At 37.1% G+C, this 20,106-nt stretch overlaps 1 protein-coding gene across 1 annotated transcript; it reads left to right on the plus strand.

Moving 5' to 3' along the window:
* The first annotated feature begins 56 nt into the window (after positions 1-56).
* LOC113231234 (NADH-ubiquinone oxidoreductase 75 kDa subunit, mitochondrial) lies at positions 57-19,561 on the plus strand. Its single transcript, XM_026465459.1, has 13 exons — positions 57-235; positions 851-1,182; positions 2,637-2,778; positions 2,894-3,019; positions 7,447-7,542; positions 8,562-8,735; positions 9,469-9,634; positions 11,668-11,819; positions 12,567-12,773; positions 13,976-14,150; positions 15,299-15,461; positions 16,467-16,614; positions 18,797-19,561. Exons 1-13 carry the CDS (start codon positions 59-61, stop codon positions 18,941-18,943), a joined length of 2,205 nt encoding a protein of 734 aa, XP_026321244.1. The 5' UTR covers positions 57-58; the 3' UTR covers positions 18,944-19,561.
* The last annotated feature ends 545 nt before the right edge of the window (positions 19,562-20,106 follow it).

Consider the following 20,106-nt stretch of genomic DNA (forward strand, 5'->3'; position numbering starts at 1 on the left):
AAAGTTATTGATTTGGCGTAATACGCAATTACCTGAGTGAGAAGTATTTTGTTCAGAAATGCTGCGCCAGCCGCTATCCCGAGCGCTCGCGCTGACGTCGCCGAACCGCGTGGCTCCTCTAGCTTCGCTGGCTTCGCGTAAGCTCGCTTCTCAGGTGCAGCCAGCTCCTAACACTGTAGAAGTTTTCATTGATGACCAGCCAGTGCATGTTCCCCCAGGCACAACTGTACTACAGGCAAGTTCTCTATAGTATACAATAGTACCACAAAGTGTTTTAACATATTTTCCAAGCCGTTTATGGGGTCAAGTTTTAAATTTTGTTGTAAACAATCACAAGTGCACTTCTGTAATTAATTGTGTTCATTTTTAATTTGATTGACTTAATTATCCTTTTCTGTTTGTCTTTGTTTTATTATTATTTATTAAATTTTTTTAAATTTTTTATTTAAGTACTTATAAAAAAATTCTTGCAGACTTACTGCTGGACCAACATACCCAGCAAAATACTGGATTACCACATTGATTATAAATAGTAATAATAATAATTAGAATAATTAAAGTGTGAAACACAAAATATGTATAGTAACAACAATTTGTATTCTAAATAGCTACATAGCTAATAACATAAATTTACAATATAAATTTACGGCTATGAGTTGTGACCACCTGTCCACAAACACATCAGCAACCTGGTCAAGAGTAAGGAACTCATTGAAAACGTCAACCGCTCTGGTGGTAGGTGTATTGAAACTCTGTAGAGAGAGTGTTTTGTTTGGCATAGCAAAAAAATTGCCTTGACCGGCCCTTGATTGAGCTTTGTGTTGATTCTTAAATATTTTTTCCTTTTTAGGCAGCAGCATTAGTCGGAGTAGAAATCCCCCGATTCTGTTACCATGAACGTCTCGCCGTTGCTGGCAATTGCAGAATGTGTCTAGTGGAGGTTGAGAAGTCTCCAAAACCTGTAGCAGCTTGTGCTATGCCTGTAATGAAAGGCATGCGTGTCAAGACTAACTCAGACTTGACAAGGAAGGCGAGGGAAGGTGTGATGGAGTTTCTTCTAATAAATCATCCACTTGACTGCCCAATTTGTGACCAGGGAGGAGAGTGTGATCTCCAGGACCAGTCTATGGCTTTTGGTTCTGATAAAAGTAGATTTACTGCTATTCACTATGATGGAAAAAGGTGAGGCCTTATTTATGTTTTTGATGTATATTATTCTTTTCATTTCTTTTTAGGGGAGGAATGCACAAGGAGAATTGTATTGTTTATAACTAGTTTATGTACAACAATAATACAAATGTTTTTTTCTTGTTCATTATTTTATAGAACCAGGGTTAGGCAAAATTTAATTGTTCAGGCAATTAATTGACAACAATTGATTAATTGATAATTGCTGTTCTCGCAACTAACAATTAATCAATTGTTAATAGCGTATATCTACAATTAACAATTGATCAATTTTCAATCTTTACAATGTTTTTGATTGACAATTAACAATTAAATCTGACAATTATGATAAATATATAGGGCGAGTGAGTGAGTGGGGAGTCCGTCGGGAATGCGTGGGGAGTGAGTGGTAGTTAGTGGGGAGTGACTGGGGAGGGAGTGAGTGAGGAGTTAGCGAGTACCTCCATTGCCGAATATAGCATGGGCAATAAAGTATTTGGGGTGCTCTCATAACGAACATGGCACTCATTTCTAAATCCAAGAAGGCGGGCACGATTTTTCAAATAACTGGGAGTGGGGAGTGAGCGGGGAATGATTGGGGAGTTAGTGGGGAGTGAGCGGGAGTGAGTAGGGAACCATCTTGGATTTAGAAATAAATTTTATATTCGTAATTAGCACCCCCAAATACCTCGAAAACAATACCCAACTTGCCATAAGTAGAAAAGTCGTGCCCGCCATCCTGGATTTAGAAAGGAGTGCCATATTCATTACGAGAGCACCCCAAATACTATATTGTCCATGCTATATTTGACCACGGAGGCACTCACTCACTCACTCCTCATTCACTCCCCACTCACTCCCCACTCACTACCCACTCACTCCCCACTCACTCCCCACTCACTTCCCACGCACTCCCCACTCACGCCACACCGACTTCACACCGACTCTCCACTTACTCTCCACTCCCATTTATTTGTAAAATCATGCCCGCCATTTTGGATTTAGAAATGATTGCCATATTTGTAATGTCACTTTTATTCCAACACTGTATAGAACAACTTGTATCAACATTATTATTTTAATAAAAAAGTAATATTTAATTAATTTATTGTGAATTTGGTTTTTTCACCGACTTTTTAGTCGTAGCGCCATCTATGAGAAATCTATGAATGTTTTATCACCCAGTTAGACATCTTTACAGTTACCAGTCCTGGCCAGAGATGTCACTATTCAATGTATTTGAAATTTTTATTCAATTGATATTCAATTTTTTTTGTGAAATTATTCCACTAGTTTGTTATAATTATTAATACAAAGATCGAACACTCAGAAAAAATTCCTTCGATCCGGCCAGATTTGAACCGACGTCTTCTAGCTTACCGTGGCAGACGCTATACCAACTAAGCAACGGAACGAAACTATTTTATTTTGTATATTATATTTTATTTTGTTTTTTTTTTAATTTACAGAGCTGTAGAAGACAAAGACATTGGTCCTTTGATCAAGACAATAATGACTCGTTGCATACACTGCACGCGGTGCATTCGTTTTGCTTCAGAGATTGCTGGTATTGATGATTTCGGAACTACAGGTAGAGGCAGTAGCATGCAGGTGATTTTCAACATTTTTTTTAGGCTGTAAAACCACAGCCTAAACACTTTATGTTTTCTTCTGTTAATAGTTAGTAAAATATACAAAGAAAATGTATAACATTTTCTTCTTAAAGGTTGGCACATATGTGGAGAAGATGTTCTTGTCAGAGTTGTCAGGCAACATTATCGACTTATGCCCAGTTGGTGCGCTCACTTCCAAGCCTTACAGTTTTGCAGCCAGGCCTTGGGAGACTAGAAGGGTATGTTGGAGATTATTAGTATTACTCGTTTTTTTAGCGTGCTTTTTTAAACGCTTTTCATTTCAAAGCTTTTTAGTTTGAAGCTTACAAAATCGTTTAAACACATAGTTTAAACACTGTTATGTCAAAAAAGCTTGTAACGTTGTTAGCGAAAAGCAAGAGTAGACCACTAACGGTTTTAAGATAAGTTAGTTTATTCGTAAAACACGACTTTTGTTTTTATTTGTAAAATTATTATTCACATTGATGAATTAATTTGTTTAGGAAACATAGATGGCGGGACTTGAGACATAAGCACGTTGTTAACGTTTTCGCTTAAATTTTAAAAGCATGCTTATGTGCTTATTTTAGAAAGCAAACTTTTTAAGTGTTTTTCGTTTAAACGCCCACCTCTAATCTGCTCTGGCATAATATCTGGTAAATCTTATTGTGTGGTTAAAGTTAGAACTTGACACTTTCTATGTCTGTCTTATCACGTCGATTCACGATGGCTTGTGCTACAATCATTGACTTACAATTATATGGACGTCGGGTCCGCGCTAAAAAGTGTCCGAACTTATAGGGCGTTAAAATCGTATACAGAGCGTCATTCACGCTTTAGTCTTCGTTTGTTCGACTGACAGCAAAGCAAGCAAAATTAGACAGTACTGCGATGACATTACAATTTAAATTCAACGTTTTAGCTTTTTCATATTTCTTTACATGTCACTATGTTTAAATAGGTTGACTTGTGACATTTTTTTCGTGGTTTTTGTGTTAGACCCGTCGTCCATTTATTTGTAAGTCAATGGCTACAATGCTTGCCACCATGGTGAATTGATTTATCGATTGGCGTAAGGTACTTACCGATTCTTGCCGAGGGTGCCAGACATGTTGGAAAGGAATTGTACATTGTGCGGAGAGCCCTTTTGTGCACCCCAAAGTTTGTGTATCTGTTACTTCTAAAGAACGATGGCAACATCCCATGTATTTTGTGACCCAGAATTTTTTTTTTGGATGACGTGCATTAATGAAACCTATCAATACTTGTGAATCTTTATCAAAGCACCAAAAAAGCTAATTGAGTACAGCCTGTAGAAGCTGGGGGTTATAAACTTGATAACCTTATGTTTATAATGTTGTCCTGTACTTCGGTTCAGATGTATGTTTGTAGTAGCAGAAAACAACAAGTTTTCAGTTTGTTCCTAAAAATAATAAAGAATTTGCTGAATATTCTTAAATCTGCCAAACTCTGCCACATTTAGTACAATGTTAACACGTTCTGTCAATATGCAATGGAAATGAATAAAAATTAAATCTGCGCAATTGTCAGAAATCTGCCACAAATGGGCACACTGTTCTCAATCTCAAAGTGACATTGACATTGGCAAAAGGCCTTTTGTCAAAAAGTTCTTTTGCTAACTTTCGTATCTCGTTTAAATATTTTCTAAACATTTTTGTCACATTGTGTTTTATTTTTTACTTTATGTTATTATTGTTTAATTGATTATTTGATTAGGTATTTTATGGCTTTAATATTTTATGTGTGTACTATAAAATAACCAATACGTTAGGGAGATAAACATTAAATCATGCTTAAAATGAAACGTACGTAAAGTCGGTGCCCTCACTTAAATATCCACTATTTGTATCATACTACTTGTGTTTGTATACTAATTGTATCCACTATACAGAACGTTACCTAATCTATGGTCGAATTAAATCAATTGCGTTGTATTGTTGCATCCATCCTAAAATACATTGTTCGCAATTTTTTTTTCCCGACTTCTAAAAATATACAAAACGAGCCCTATATCCCACTTACGGTGGGGTCGGGCTCGGCCTGTTTTAGATTACGGGGTGTGGTTATGCTGTTGTATTGTGGTTATTTGAATCAAAAAATATTTTTAAATTGGTTCTGGTCACGGTATTATGGGTATTGCCCTCAGAATTATCGTTACTGTGGTACTCACAGTCCAGGATATTCCCTACTTTGAAATCAGAAATTTGGAGTGATTGTCTGGCATTTTTTCCTTAAACTTTTCTTTTTGGCATAGCCAAGAAAAAAGAATCTAACAGAGAGACGGTCGAGATACAACAACGCTATAAGTATCTTATTTCCACTACATCGGGAAGTATGCCTTACATTTTGAACAATTGTGAAATCTTGTACCGTAATAGAGTCTCCGTATACTACCTACGTAAGGTGGCGTGCGGATGCTTCAGGCTTCGCCCTCCGCTACACCTCGGTCTACGGCCGTAAAAAGTAAAAAGTAAATTTTGACTGCAAATTATTATTAAACACCCATAGAGATCCCCCCATGCCGATTTTCAGCTGAATTAGAGCAAATTTCCATCTGCCGCCAACAAGTTTGTATGGCAGCCATATTAAAAAAATGGCGAAAAATAAATTTTGACCCCAAATTAAGGACTCCTATAGACCCTTGCATGCCAATTTTCAGCCCGATCGAAGCAAGTTTTTCTTCGGCCGCCATTTTGAAATCGCCATTTTCAATTTTTTTTTAACCCAGGCAGTCGACCAGTGTTACCCTCTATGACATTCCTTCGAGCACCTCCTACCTATCTCTAATAGTTTCCGTGATAGGAGGCTTTGAAATTTGTATGGCGGCCATCTTGTTTATTTAAATTTCGAACGTTTTTTACTTCTCGCGGAAATTGACCAGGATCTCATAAAAATGCACAGAAATCCCCCCATGTATTATAGTTTTTGCAGGCCGTTGATCACTCGTTTACATTTTCCACATTCTTCTCATATTTGATTCTTTGCTTTGGAATCTATCCGCGTAAACGGTATAAATATCTTTTTTCCACCAAATCGGGAAGTATGCGTGGTGGTTTCTATCAGTGAGTAAGAACTTGTAGCTTTATATATATAATGCATTAATACCTAGGCATAAACTGAAACGTAAAATTATACTAGTAAAGTCCATGAACGGCACTTCGTTGATTTTGGGTCAGCTTTCGCCATCCTTCTCTTAAATATTTATAAATATATTCAAAAAATTATCCTAATGGAATTATGCCGTTTCTGCTGACTGCTACTTTATAATAACGGAGTGGCAGCCGTTTTATACTGCCACTGGCGCTTAATATTTATTTTTCTTTAAGTTAAAATTGATTTAAGAGTATAGTAACGTATGCAATTCAGTGATCCATACTCTCAATCCGACTCAAGCTAGTGTTATTATCCTTTATATGAAAATATAAGATTGTAACCCAATGTTTGGTATTAATTCTGGGGGTTAAGAAGGGAACTTCATAATTGTTACATTGATATTTAAAAAAATATATTTATTAGTTCTGCTCTAATACATTTTGGTACTTGGTATAACGGGCTGGTGTCCGCAACTCGACGTTAAGGCACCTATTTTGCGTGTGCTCTAATACATGTGGTCCTGTGATGTATTTTTCACGAATATCTTCAGTGATTATTAGAGGGACATGTCAAATTCTGTCCTGAATGTTAGACAGGAGGCATGTAACAAAGTGAAATATTTCATAAACATCAGGGGTAAAATTAATGGTAATAAAAAATAGCATTCATGCTCAATAATAGCGCTGCATGTGCATACTGGATGTTTTTATGAAAAACATAATTATTTATTGAGTTCTTAGGTTTTCGCGATTGTTACACATAGGAAATGAAACTATTTTTCCGGATTTAAATCGCGTATATTTGTTTTTTCAAACAAACCGACGTTTCGGGCCCTTTACAGGTCCCATGGTCACGGTTGACTGATGTGGTACAGTCTTCAACCAGTTATGTCTAATATTAATGCAAACCACCCTATTTTTTCACTATAGTTACAATAGTTATTAATTAAATATCTTATTTTTAATTTTACAAAGAAAACAATCCAATTTACGCTACATTAAGTTTTACAAATTATTTTATTGAATGAATTTTTATTAAGTTTAATTTATTATTAATTATTAATAGAAATTAGAATAAACTAAAACATATTAATTAGTACTGCAGTCTTATGTCTGTTTGGGATTTTTCATTAGAGGAAATACTGGATCCCAAACTGGTGGTACGGAGAAACAATCTTCCCTGTTGAAATTAGGATGTTTTTTAATTTCAATGGCCTCTCGCAGCATCCTGGGTAGATAACGGACTTCTTTTGCAAGGGCCTGGGGTTTGTCAAACTTTATTGAATGTGTAGGTTTATCCATGACATGCTCACAGACTGCAGACTTGTTTACGCGACTGTCGCGTGCATTAATATTAGACTTAACTGGTTGAACACTGTACCACCTCAGTCAACCGTGACCATGGGACCTGCAAAGGGCCCGAAACGTCGGTTTGTTTGAAAAAACAAATATACGCGATTTAAATCCGGAAAAATAGTTTCATTTCCTATAATTATTTATTGATTAATTTATATCGAGTTTTTAAGTTCCGTTTATATCATACTTATTTTTAGATCGATTCTGTGGACGTCCTCGATCCATTGGGTAGCAACATCGTGGTTACAACGCGCACCAATGAAGTATTGCGTATTCTTCCAAGAACCAACGAGGTAAGTTAAATTGTAACAGACACAGACAGACAGATAAGTTGACAAGTTTCATGTGGTGAAATTACAGCTAATTTTACCACCCTGACCCTTCCAAACCGAAACGCAGTAATGCTCACATTACTGCTTGGCGGCAGAAATTGGACAAATAGCTGTACTTCCCTGGATGAACTCTTTCTCTAGGAGTTCTACTGCTACTATAATTATATAAAAAATGTTTTGTTGTATGTTAAAATATATATAAAGTAAAGGTCCTTTTGGACGAAATTTAGGACAGTATGCTCATCATCGACCTCATCGTCACTTACCATCAGGTGAGAGGATGATGAGGTCAAATGTGCACTTATGTTATATAAAAAAATACGAAAATCTGCTTCCCTGTAATATTGCGACATTTAAAATTATATTATATGTATTTATTCATTATTTAAAACTTTACATCTACCATTGCAGTTATAACCATTGCGATAGTGTACAAATTCATATGTAGATTCTTACATTAAATCCATAATAAAAAATAAAAATAAAAAAGAAATCAACTACTCGCTAAAATTATTGCTAAACATGTACATAGCAAATAACGTATAGTGTTATCCTTGTGAATTCACACAGAGTACATGAAAATAAGTCCGTTCTGTCAGCAACATCATTTAGGATTTGCAACGCTCGTGTATAGCTCTTATAGCAAAGCTAAATTTCAAGTGATTAGAACCTGCGTTTTAGTTTCGCCTTTATGTCGGTTGGTGTAAGTTATATGGATTTATGATTTCTCACTGAATTGGTAACAAGACATTGCTACTAAATATTACTGGTTTTTTCTCTTCATTCCCTTAATGTTATTTCCTTTTTGCATAGTGTTATAATCTTCCCTTGTTAATTTATTTATTATTATTTTTTTATTTTATTGTCTATTATGGACAGGCGTGTAGCTTTAAATCAGGCGCACGACTTGTTCGTCCCGTCACATGATTGATTTGACGCTTAGTGTCTTAAAGTTCGTTACTAAATTGCATTTTTTGCAGGGTATCAACGAGGAATGGCTAGCTGACAAATCGAGGTTTGCCTGCGACGGTCTGAAGCGGCAACGATTAGTGACACCGATGTTGCTGGACAGCCGCGGGAACCTTACGCCAGTGGAGTGGGAGGACGCCATGGTCGCTGCAGCACGCGCTTTACGGGACTGCCCACCCGATAAGGTATTTGGTAGTTATGTCTATATATATAATTATGATAAGGTAGTTATGCTCTTGAACCTGTAATGACATCAGCCATACTACAGAAGCATACATCCGACGCGCATGGTACACTGGTTCGCACTGACGATCAGCGCGATCAGTGGTCTCGAAAGTCAAAATGCAAAATCGATAGGGTTGCCAAGTAAAATCGGTAGATTTGGGCAAAAAATCGGTAAATAAAAAAAACAATAATTTGAACAAATCTATATTACTCACTAATGATAGTATTAAAACTATTAACAGTTAAGCAGGCTTACGTACCATTTTCATTGAGAGAACACCAAATTAACAACCAACCGTTTCAATCAAATTTAAGAAAATAAATGTATTTCATATATATAAGAAAATAAGTGTAATTTATGTAGACGGAATCCCCTAAAACGGTAAGTTTTTGAACACGTGAGTATTTCCCAAAATAAATTTTTACATGTCGATCGACGTTTGAGTAATAGGGAATCCTTGTAAGACATAAAAAAAACCAACTTGGATTGTTGAAAAAATCGGGAAAATTTCCTTACTTTAAAAAAGTCGTAGAAAAATCATTCAGTTGTGGTATTTCGGTAAAAAGGACACGCGGTAGAAATACCTATAATAAACCTCTCTCCTGAAAAGTTCACATTTTGCGGATGAACTTTATTACATTAAAGGTGCAAAATAATCATACGTAATGAAGAGTTACCATGTGTGGTCCTAGCTGCTGGCTGTGGCCGGGGATCTGGTGGACGCGGAGGCCCTCGCGGCGCTGAAGGACCTAGTGAACCGCCTGGGCTCCGAGAACACCTGCACCGAGCAGTACTTCCCGCTCGAGGGGTCCGGCACCGACTTGCGCTCATCATACTTGCTTAACACCAAAATTGCCAGTGAGTAGACAATGAAAGTACCATGATTGACTTTTTACGTTATGAACTTAGAATTCGGCACTGGTGCGTGACTGTTTTTTTTTTAATTTTTGCATTCTGCAATATCAAACTATTTTCCTTCGCTCAGTGTTACCAATATAGGCGTCAGAGGTCGTACCTAAGATTAAGAAGGTTTTGCTTGTAGTTTGTAAAAAACCAATTACTTTGATGAATCGTTAGTTATCTACTACAATTTTTGACATGGCCCTACTGGAATTACTTTAAAATCCACCGTCAGCTTCCTAGGTCAGTAGTTTATCTTACGATGCAGTAAAACTATTTCAGGAAGGTTGGAATTCGAAACAAGTGACTAATTAATATTTGATGGTTTAAACCACTCTATGTGACTCCTTGTGTCTACTGGATTATTTGTACAACAACTTTGAATTCACGACTTTTAATAATTCATCATATTTTACTTTCATAGTAAAATAAACTTATGTAAATAGATCGCTCTAAATCAAGGTTCCCAAATTTTTTGGTTCCGCTCATTTAGGCAAGATAAAAAAATGTCAACTCCCACCACCACAAAAGAGAATTGTACACACGTATTTTTTATACTAACGTAACACCAAAAATCATAAGGAAAATACATATAAATAATTCAGGTTTTTTTTTCAAATGCAGTAGCACTTTCTGGACAGCATCAACGCCCCTCAATTGTTTCCGAGACCCCTACCGCTCCCCTAAGACTTTTCAGCGCCCATTGGGTAGGTGGAAGGGACCACTTTTGGAAAACTATGCTCTAAATGTTACAACTCTGTGCAATCGCAGGAGCACGGGTGGGGGTCGCCGGGAAGGCCACTCTCATTAATATGTTTTAGTTTTTTCTAATTTCTATTATTAATTAATAATAAATTGAACTTAATAAAAATTCATGCAATAAAATAATTTGTAAAACTTAATGTAGCGTAAATTGGAATGTTTTCTTTGTAAAATTAAAAACAAGGTATATAAATTAATAACTATTGTAAATATAGTGAAAAAATAGGGTGGTTTGCATTAATATTAGACATAACTGGTTGAAGACTGTACCACCTCAGTCAACCGTGACCATGGGACCTGTAAAGGGCCCGAAATGTCAGTTTGTTTGAAAAAACATATATACGCGATTTAAATTCGGAAAAATAGTTTCATTTCCTAAATTTATTATGTTTTGTAAAAAGTCATGGAACAAAAGTTGTTGTTTATGATGTAAGTTATATAGTCCTGCGAACTTATTAGTAATTTACAAATAACCTTGTAGACACAAGGAGTGACATAGAGTGGTTAAAGCTATCAAATATTAATTATACAGTTCTTTCGAATTCCAGACTTCCGGAAACAGTTTTATTGCATCGTAAGATGAAACTACTCACCTAGGAAGCTGAAGTTGGATTTTTTAGCGTCATGTAAAAAAATTGTAGTAGATAACTAACCTAAATTCATCAAAGTAATTGTTTTTATGAGCTACAGGCAAAAGCTTGTTTTAACTCATCTCAGGTATGACCTCTGGCGCCTGTATTGTACATTTATCTATTAATTTGGAACTTAATATTCCGACCATTGATTATTATGAAAGATCATTATGAAGACCGTAGAAAGTGGAAGGTTGTTGTCTCTGCCTAACCCGACGGGAAAAGGGCGTGAATAACCATGCTATGACAAATGCATCGGGACATGTTATTACGCGTTTAATAGTGAATGTTTTTGAATATGTTTTTTAAGTGGTGTGGTATGCGCGTTGTTTAGTACAATTTATTGGTAATACGCAGACAATTTTAGTCGAGCCGGTGGGAATCGTGTTATATGGACGCCTCGCTACTACGGACTGACCTTGGGTTGTTTCTTTGATAATTGCGTTGGTCGCCGGTCTTTACGCGTCTGTGCAGGTGTCGCGCCCACTCAGGTCTCTCACAGACGATGATGTAATAAGATAATTTTCCGTATTGCCGTTGGACGACTGCTACGGTGATATCGCGTCAATGTTGAGTGTTATGTTGATTGATGTGTAGACGTGGAGGAAGCAGACTTCGTGCTTCTGATCGGCACGAACGTGCGGTTCGAGGCGCCGCTGCTCAACGCGCGCATACGGAAGGCCTTCATCCATCACGATACCGACGTAGCGCTCATTGGACCTAAAGTCGATCTCACCTACGACTACATTGTAAGTTTGTCTATTATCCTTTTTGCAAGTAAGATAATACATATTTATGAATACTATGGCAGGTATATTTAATACACCAGTTTCAAGTGTTTTCGAAATTGAACACAACATTTATATTTATAAATGTAATAAAAAGCCGCGGTAGCCTAATCGTTTGGCCTACGGCCTCTCAAGCAGAGGCCGGAAGTTCGAATCCGGGATCACACCGCTGAAACTGCCTCCGTGGCCGAACGGTTACCATACTGGTCTGCCACGCAGAGGTTCCGGATTCGATTCCCGGGCCGGGAGAAATATTTGTATGGCCTACATTTATTTCTTCCGTGAGTTTGTGTGTGATTTGCACATCGTATGTGTCCATGGCAACCGCGATACAGGGTTTCCCTAGTGCGGGGCGTTGAGTGTGTGCGCTATTATTATTACCTCTGAGTTGTTTGAAATTTATGCGCAAAATTTACCATGAGCTTTTCCGTGAAGAAAAATATCGTGATGAAACCTGCAATTCGAAGAAGGTTCACAATCTTCTGAAAACGTGTGAAGTCTCCAACCCGCATTGGGCCGGCGGGGGAGGAGACCCCTACGCAGCAGTGGAACATATAAATGGGTTGATGATGATGGTGAACACTATAATAACTTTTTTTGGGTATAAAGTCTCAGAACCAAAAGCTCGGCTATGAGATGTTAGGTATTTCATGGCCTGTACCTGGATAGGCAAAAGTGAGTAAAACAAAATGAATGTCTCTAAAACAGCACGCCGGCGACTCGGCATCAATAGTAAAAGACCTAGCAAGTGGTTCATCATCCCACGAAGTGGCAAAGAGATTGCAGGCGGCAAAAAGACCCGTGGTGATCCTCGGTGCTGATCAATTGAAGACTGCGGACGGAGCTGCCCTGTTGGCCTACACGCAGGAGCTCGCATTTAAACTGCAGAACAACTTGCAGGATAAGGAATGGAAGGTACGTGAACAGGTTACTGAAGAATAGAATGACGAGGAATTGAAAATATTTTCCATACATAAATAATTTTATTTTATAAATAAGATCTTGCTTTTTACTTACTATTATGAACTTTTAAATTAATTACAGATTTTTTTATTCTTTATTTATTTAGGGGCTTTGATCGTTGTTAAACAAAAACAATACCTCAAGAAAACACTTAATAAAATCCAGACAGATAATCAAAATACTACCTATCCAAGCATGTATACAAAATCTTCGCGATTTATATAGGGTGGCCGCAGTGGAGATGAAGTAAAGACAGAAAATATGATGAATAAACTATATTAAATTTCGACAAATGTATTTCTTAAAGGTAAACTAAATAATTTTGAGAACGTCCGAAGTTAGGTACGTTATGTCTAAAAGTACTTATACAAAAAAGATCTTATCTAAAGGAATTTAGTCTACGTCTGATGTTAGGAACGTTGGGCCGAAAAGTGTCTCATAATTATAATTAAAATGATGAGTTTTGCATCGGTCACGTTGCAATGCACGGGACGCGAGTTCCGGGGTGCGCGAATGCAAGTGCATTGACCTGACGTTTTAGGTATGTGTGTTATGTTCAAATCTGGATACATAACACGCGGCACTACATATTGGCTCCGACAAAACAGATTGAAACCACCCAACATTAAATGTATTTTTTTTGTATCTGATTTGTTCTGTTTGTGTGCTATATTCAGGGTTATTTTTAAAATGCTAACAACCTCACAGGACTATATAACTAACATCATAAACAAAAACTTTTGTTCCATGACTTTTTACAAAACATAAAAGTAGACTTTTAAGTTTTCGTTGTACTATCTGACACTTTTTAGATCTGTATATGGTAGAATAAGTTCAAACGTGCAAGCGTCCTCCGCGACGACTCCCACCCCCGTTCTGTACAGAGTTATTACCGTTTAGAGTGGCCTATTTAAATCTATTTATTTTTGTATGAAAGTAAAATTTGATGTTACAAAAGTTGTTGTTTACGATGTTAGATTGTTAGTATTTTAAAAATAACCCTGAATATTGCTAAGTTGCAATTTCTTTGCTATTAAGGGATTTTTATCTATCTTAAAACAAATCTCAAAACAGGCATAGTAATAGACGTTCGCTGTTAATTGGTCACTCGTTAGTGCCTCAAATTATTTTTAATGCATTGCTTTTTATACCAGGTACTAAACATCCTGCAACGTACAGCTTCTCAAGTAGCAGCTCTTGATATCGGCTACAAACCTGGTGTGGGTAAACTCCTTCAAGCGGGACCCAAAGTTGTGTACCTATTGGGCGCAGATAGTGGCGTCGTTACGCGCGAGTCACTGCCTAAAGACACTATTGTTATTTATCAAGGTTAGTGACTTTATTGACATTCGTGTGAAATACCTAGATCGACTGAGTCAAAATCGAATTTCATTATTGCTACTTGCGCCAAAGCAAACTAGAGATATTAGCGGATGCCTTTAAGTCACTTTGCCACCATTGCCATAAAGTTAAAACGTCGTTAAATTCATAAATATAATTGAAGGTTTTTGCGCAAAATCGTTACATTTGCTTTATGTATAAAGGCGTATTCTTTTTTTACGTGATCGCTGATGAAATAGAATTTGAAATTGTCATTCAGACCGGCAACTAGAGACTACGGCCCATTATCATTTTGTTCTGCTGTTTAAGAGTATAAATACTATACAACCTCAAATGGCTTTGGTTGATTCTGCACAACAGTGAAAGTGTTGAAGCAACCACCTTGGAAAAAATATATAGTAAAATTATGGATATACAATGATTACTATATGGTGTGTAAAAATTTTCACGATAGAAAAATAAACAAACTTACCTCGAAATTTTACAAGAAATCCTCTGTATTCAATGGTTACTTTATATATACCAGTGATTATTAAATATCAATTGAACTGAATAGAACACGTATACTATACTTATTACATTTTTCAAATGGCTTTAATTTCGTTTGTAAAAAGTGAATTGTGAAATACCGTCAATGTCCCTGCCGCTCGACCCAAGCAAAATGAACCGTATTAGTATGGGATAAGTTTGAATTCCAGCTGAGGTAGTATACTCTTAATAAAAATTGAAGTAAATTAATAAATTCCGCGAACCTAGTAACGATTATATCGTGCAAAATAGCTGCGCTTGAGTTGAATATCAGAATAAAAATTAATAAAATAACAACACAAGCGCAACTACAGTCACAAACGCCAAAAATCATTCATTCCTTTCATTAAAGACGTATTTTTAACTAATAGGATGAATTCCGTCCAATAACTTCCAAGTGTAAAAACACATTGTTGAACTAATTGGCACATTTTTGTCCTATTAGTTCAACTGGTTGACCTTGTAGTTGAACGTAGTAGAATAGATGTAAAAATGTAATAAAAGTAGTCAATAGCTTTGCCTATGTCTTACACTAGGTACCAACCTGGTGTAATACCTAATAGCGCAGTTATGGTTGTTATATATTTTGAGATGTATTCTTGAATCAGGCCACCACGGCGATGCGGGTGCGGCCATGGCGGATATCGTCTTGCCGGGCGTGGCGTACACGGAGAAACGTGCGACGTACGTGAATGCCGAGGGCCGTGCACAGCAGACGCTACCCGCTGTTACGCCACCCGGCAAGGCCAGAGAGGACTGGAAGATCATCCGGTAATCTTTTTTATCTACTCGGAATACTCAAACTACTTCTAGTTTGCGTCCAATTTCGGAAAGTCATTTCCCAAATTGATCCCACCGGATATCGAATTCGGAACCTCAGCACATCGAGCGATCACAGTGGAATGTAAATAAATAATAAAAATTAAGTAAATTTTTTAAGTAGTTCAGTGTATCATGTGACCTTATACAGGATAGGCTCTTCGGACGAAGATTTTTATGAACCTCTAAATAACACTATAATCGTTGTTCTTCCTATTTTTGTCTTAGGCTGCTAACAGATTGACTGTATCTTTGCAGTTAATGCGTGATGTCGTAATTAACTTCATGCAGCCGAGACCTCGACTGCATGAATTGCTAACGACTTCACGCATTAACTGCATGCAGTCGAAACCGACTTCACGCAGCCAAGATTAGCTGCATGCAGTTAATGCGTGAAGTCGAAACCGTGGTATGAAGTTAATAATAACAATAACGCAACACACTCATAGCCCCGCACTAGGGAAACCCTGGGTCGCGGGTGCCTTGGACACACACATTTAACTTACATTTAAATTGTAATGTCATCGCAGTACTGTCTAATTTTACTTGCTTCGCTGTCAGTCGAATAAACGAAGACTAAAGCGTGAATGACGTCTCTGTATACGATTTTAACGACCTATAAGTTCGGACACTTTTTAGCGCGGACCCGACGTCCATACAATTGTAAGTCAATGTTATCCAACTAATATTATGAGTGTGAGAGTAACTCTGTAAAATTTTCACGCTTATACCGCTAAACCAATTTTGATGAATTTTGACCTACGAGAAGAACGACCTATATAGGAGAAGGATTTAAACTATTTTTCCTCACAAAAATAAATCTTAAATGAGTGAAATAGGGTATGAACGTTTGTATGGAGAACCAATTATTGCTCAAATAAGTAGCACTCGAAGTACTTATTCTACGCCGACGAAGCCGCAGGCTCCACCTAGTTAACAATGAAACATTTGTTTCAGAGCTCTATCGGAAGTGGTGGGCACACCCCTGCCGTATGACAATTTGGATGAGGTGCGGGGTCGCCTGGCAGAGCTGAGCCCTGCGCTCGTGGCCTATGGTGAGGTGCCGGATAACAACTACTTCGCGCAGGCCACGCAACTTGCACAGGTATATATAACAAAAGTGCCTATCAGCTAAGTTTTTGGGGATGGTATCAGTGGTAAAGTACCAAAATCAAAGAAATCACTTTCCTTCTAAATCCTCATAATACTGGTATTTGAAAAAGTGAAAGAAAAGTTCCTTCGATCTGATTGAACTCGAACCAGCGTCTGTTGCCATACCGGGGCCACCGCTCTTGCCGACTGAGTTACAGACCAAGTCAGCATATCGACTGTGAACTGGCAACCGGTACTATCTCCATTTTGACAACTTTACATTGACTTTACAGGTGAAGAAAAAAATTGTTTTGCGTCATTTATATAGCATCTGATTTATTAAATAAAAATACGAATTAAAATTCGTGGCTTAGTTGGTATAGCGTCTGGCACGGTATGCAAGAAGACGTCGGTTCGAATCCGACCGGATCGAAGGAATTTTTTCTGAGTGTTCGATCTTTGTATTAATAATTATAACAAACTAGTGGAGTAATTTCACAAAAAATAATTGAATATCAATTCAATAAAAATTTAATTCAAAATACGAAGTTTTTAAATATTATATTTCTATTACACATACACTACATATTTTTATTTAATAAACCAGATGTTATATAAATGACGCAAACAATTTTTTTCTTCACCTTTACAGTCAATGTAAAGTTGTCAAAATTGAGATAGTACCGGTTGCCAGTTCACAGTCGATATCTTACAAATTTCTCTGTGCCTGTTGCAGATCTTTGTATTGGTTTGAAACGGTTTTTTGCCGTTAGTGCCACCCGCACCTGTGAGAAACTTATGAGGGTGTGGCAACAGGCGCTGGTTCGAGTCCAGTCAGACCGAAGGAATCTTTATTTGTGTTCCATCTTTGTAACTTCATAATAACAAATTTGTGGAGTATTTTCACAAAAAAACATGAATATTATGGCAGTGAGAACAAAGAGAATGAATATAAAAAATACAATGTTCTATTTTTGGTTTTTAACCGACTTCAAAAAACAGGAGGAGGTTCTCAATTCGACTGTATGTTTTTTTTTGTATATATGTTACGCGATAACTCCGGTATTTGTGAACCGATTTTCATGATTCTTTTTTGTTGGAAAGACGGTACCTCCAAAGTGGTCCCATTTCATTTTGAAGAAAATCATCCACCTCTAAAGGTAGCTAGCTGATCACGCATGAACATTCAATTTTATAAATAGCGCCTAAATTTTACTTAAGGAGCAATTATTTTAATAGTGTGTTTTGCTATTCTCCAAATCAAGGCGTTTTTCGCGCTCAATATATTTGAGTAGTGAGAACCGATTTTTATTATCTCCCGTGTCAAGTCCTGTATAGTGGCGAACTAGGGGATATTTCAATAAAACTTGGCAAATAGATGCAATTCCACGTACTTTTGAGGTCGGGTTTTTTTGTACTCTGTACTGAGATTATTTTAAGTATGTTACGCGATAACTCGATTAGTGAACCGATTTTGATGATTCTTTTTTGCTGGAAAGAGGGCACCCCAGTATTGGTCCCATTTAAATTTGAAGAAAATATCCTACCACTAAGGGTGGCAAACCAAAAAATGAATCCGATTTCGCGCACTTTCCGGTAACCAATTTCAATAAAACTTACAATACAATACAATATCTTTATTTGCGTTCCACAATGGTATACAAGGTGTTATGTAATAGTAAGTTCACACATCATGGACCCTTTCGGGCACAACAAAACAGAAGGGCTGTTTCCAAATGCAAAAACCTTTTGTTAAAGAGTTCCGTTCAAAAATTCTTTAATATCATAATAGAATTTATTTATTAATAATTCTTTTAGTTTCAAAAAATATATTCTATAATTAGTTTCGTTTTTCAGTGCATCAGGTAGTTGATTATAAATTTTTATCGCCATGACACGTGGGCTAGAGGAATGTAGAGTTAATCTTGACATTGGAATCATTAATCTATTTTTGTGACGTAATAAAAATTTTGATGGAATGTCTTGACTTAACTTGGCAAATAAACGTCATTCCACGAACTTCTGAGGTCGGTTTTTTTAGTAATCTGTATTGAGGTTATTAAACGTTCTTTTCTACGTGATTTCGTGATCCATATTTGAAAGAAACAAAAGAAGTCTGATGGCACTTCTAACTACTGTAACTTCTGGGCCAACATAACTTACGACAATTCAAAATGCTTACGTTATCTCCACAGAGTTTCCAAAAACCAGTATCAAGCAAGCTGGATGTCCAGTTGAAGACCCTGGCGGACTACTTCATGACGGACCCGATCAGCCGCGCCTCCCCTACCATGGCCAAGTGCGTACAGGCCGTCATTAAACAGAAGCAATCGCCCTATTAGACACTCTATTTACCTTTTCATCTCTTTTCTATATAATGATTGAGCAATGTATATTATAGGAAGCGGTACTTGCCGTTTATAGACCTCTGCGATACCAATCCGCAGTATGCGAAATGTATCCTACCATTAAATAATAATTTCCATTTAGAATGCGCAGCAATAGGTAAAAAATGAATGCCGTTTATATACAAACATTTCCTTGTACTATATTTAAGTTAGCGACCTAGTATACAGCCTGCTCTTTTTCGAACTACTTCATAAAAATTACATTTCGCATATTTCATCCCAATCTGCTAACCTGTATACACACACGTCTTATACCACTAGAACCCTGAACGGGTGGGGAGTTTACGGATACAGCTTTCAGCAGATAAGCAGCAAGTACCCAATGGGGCATCTACTACTGAGTTTCGATCTGGATCAGTTATTAGCAGAAGGTGTAAACAATTAGCCGTATGAGACTCAACGTCTGGAATTCTTGATCGAGGAAACAACATTGTTATTTAAAACTCTGAGTGGCACTGGAACTGTTAGGGATAGGCGTGTCGCTTATCAGGCACACGATTTGTTCATCCCGTCCATCGAGTATATAACCAAAAAATAGAGACGAAATAAGGGCCATCCGTCTCTGGCAACTCATCAGGTAAATGGGCCTTGTATCACTATTAAATATCAATTGCGCTGAAATCACAAACTAGAAAGCTGAAATGCAGCGCCAACAACTGACCTGTGTGTACATCTTCGTATATTAAAAAAATATTATGTATTTATTGTAATAAAGATAATATCTCTACCATTGGGGGCTGTTCCATTCGGTGGTGTGGGACAGCAGCAAAACATCTAATTGCAAAAGAACCGGAATTACATTTCATCGGTAATTAAATATTAAATATGTAATTTTTAAATTTTCGTCCATTATAGCAAAGCTCAAGTTAAACTGGTCGTTTAAAGTGAAACAATTGACGACACCCGTCAATTGTTTCGAATTTGGACTGGCCAATCGGAGCGCAGTTGTCACCGTAATGATATGGCAAAATAGTTTTCAAACAAATTAAATGACGTTTGTCCCTATTTCTGGTTATATGCTCGATGATCCCGTCTCTTAGTATTATATAAAAAAAAAACGAGTCCGCACCGCACAGATGTGAGTGTCAACTTATTAG

The sequence above is a fragment of the Hyposmocoma kahamanoa genome, unplaced genomic scaffold, assembly GCF_003589595.1.
Source record: "Hyposmocoma kahamanoa isolate Upper Pololo Valley unplaced genomic scaffold, ASM358959v1 65, whole genome shotgun sequence".
In the NCBI taxonomy this organism is placed as follows: Eukaryota; Metazoa; Arthropoda; class Insecta; order Lepidoptera; family Cosmopterigidae; genus Hyposmocoma; species Hyposmocoma kahamanoa.

What these genes read in the sequence shown, in the direction of transcription:
- LOC113231234 (XM_026465459.1), top strand. Translation starts at nt 59, where the DNA reads ATGCTGCGCCAGCCGCTATCCCGAGCGCTCGCGCTGACGTCGCCGAAC. An exon ending in GTAGAGGCAGTAGCATGCAG is followed by an intron (nt 2,779 to 2,893) that starts GTGATTTTCAAC and finishes TTCTTCTTAAAG; the next exon opens with GTTGGCACATATGTGGAGAA. An exon ending in ATCTCACCTACGACTACATT is followed by an intron (nt 11,820 to 12,566) that starts GTAAGTTTGTCT and finishes TCTCTAAAACAG; the next exon opens with CACGCCGGCGACTCGGCATC.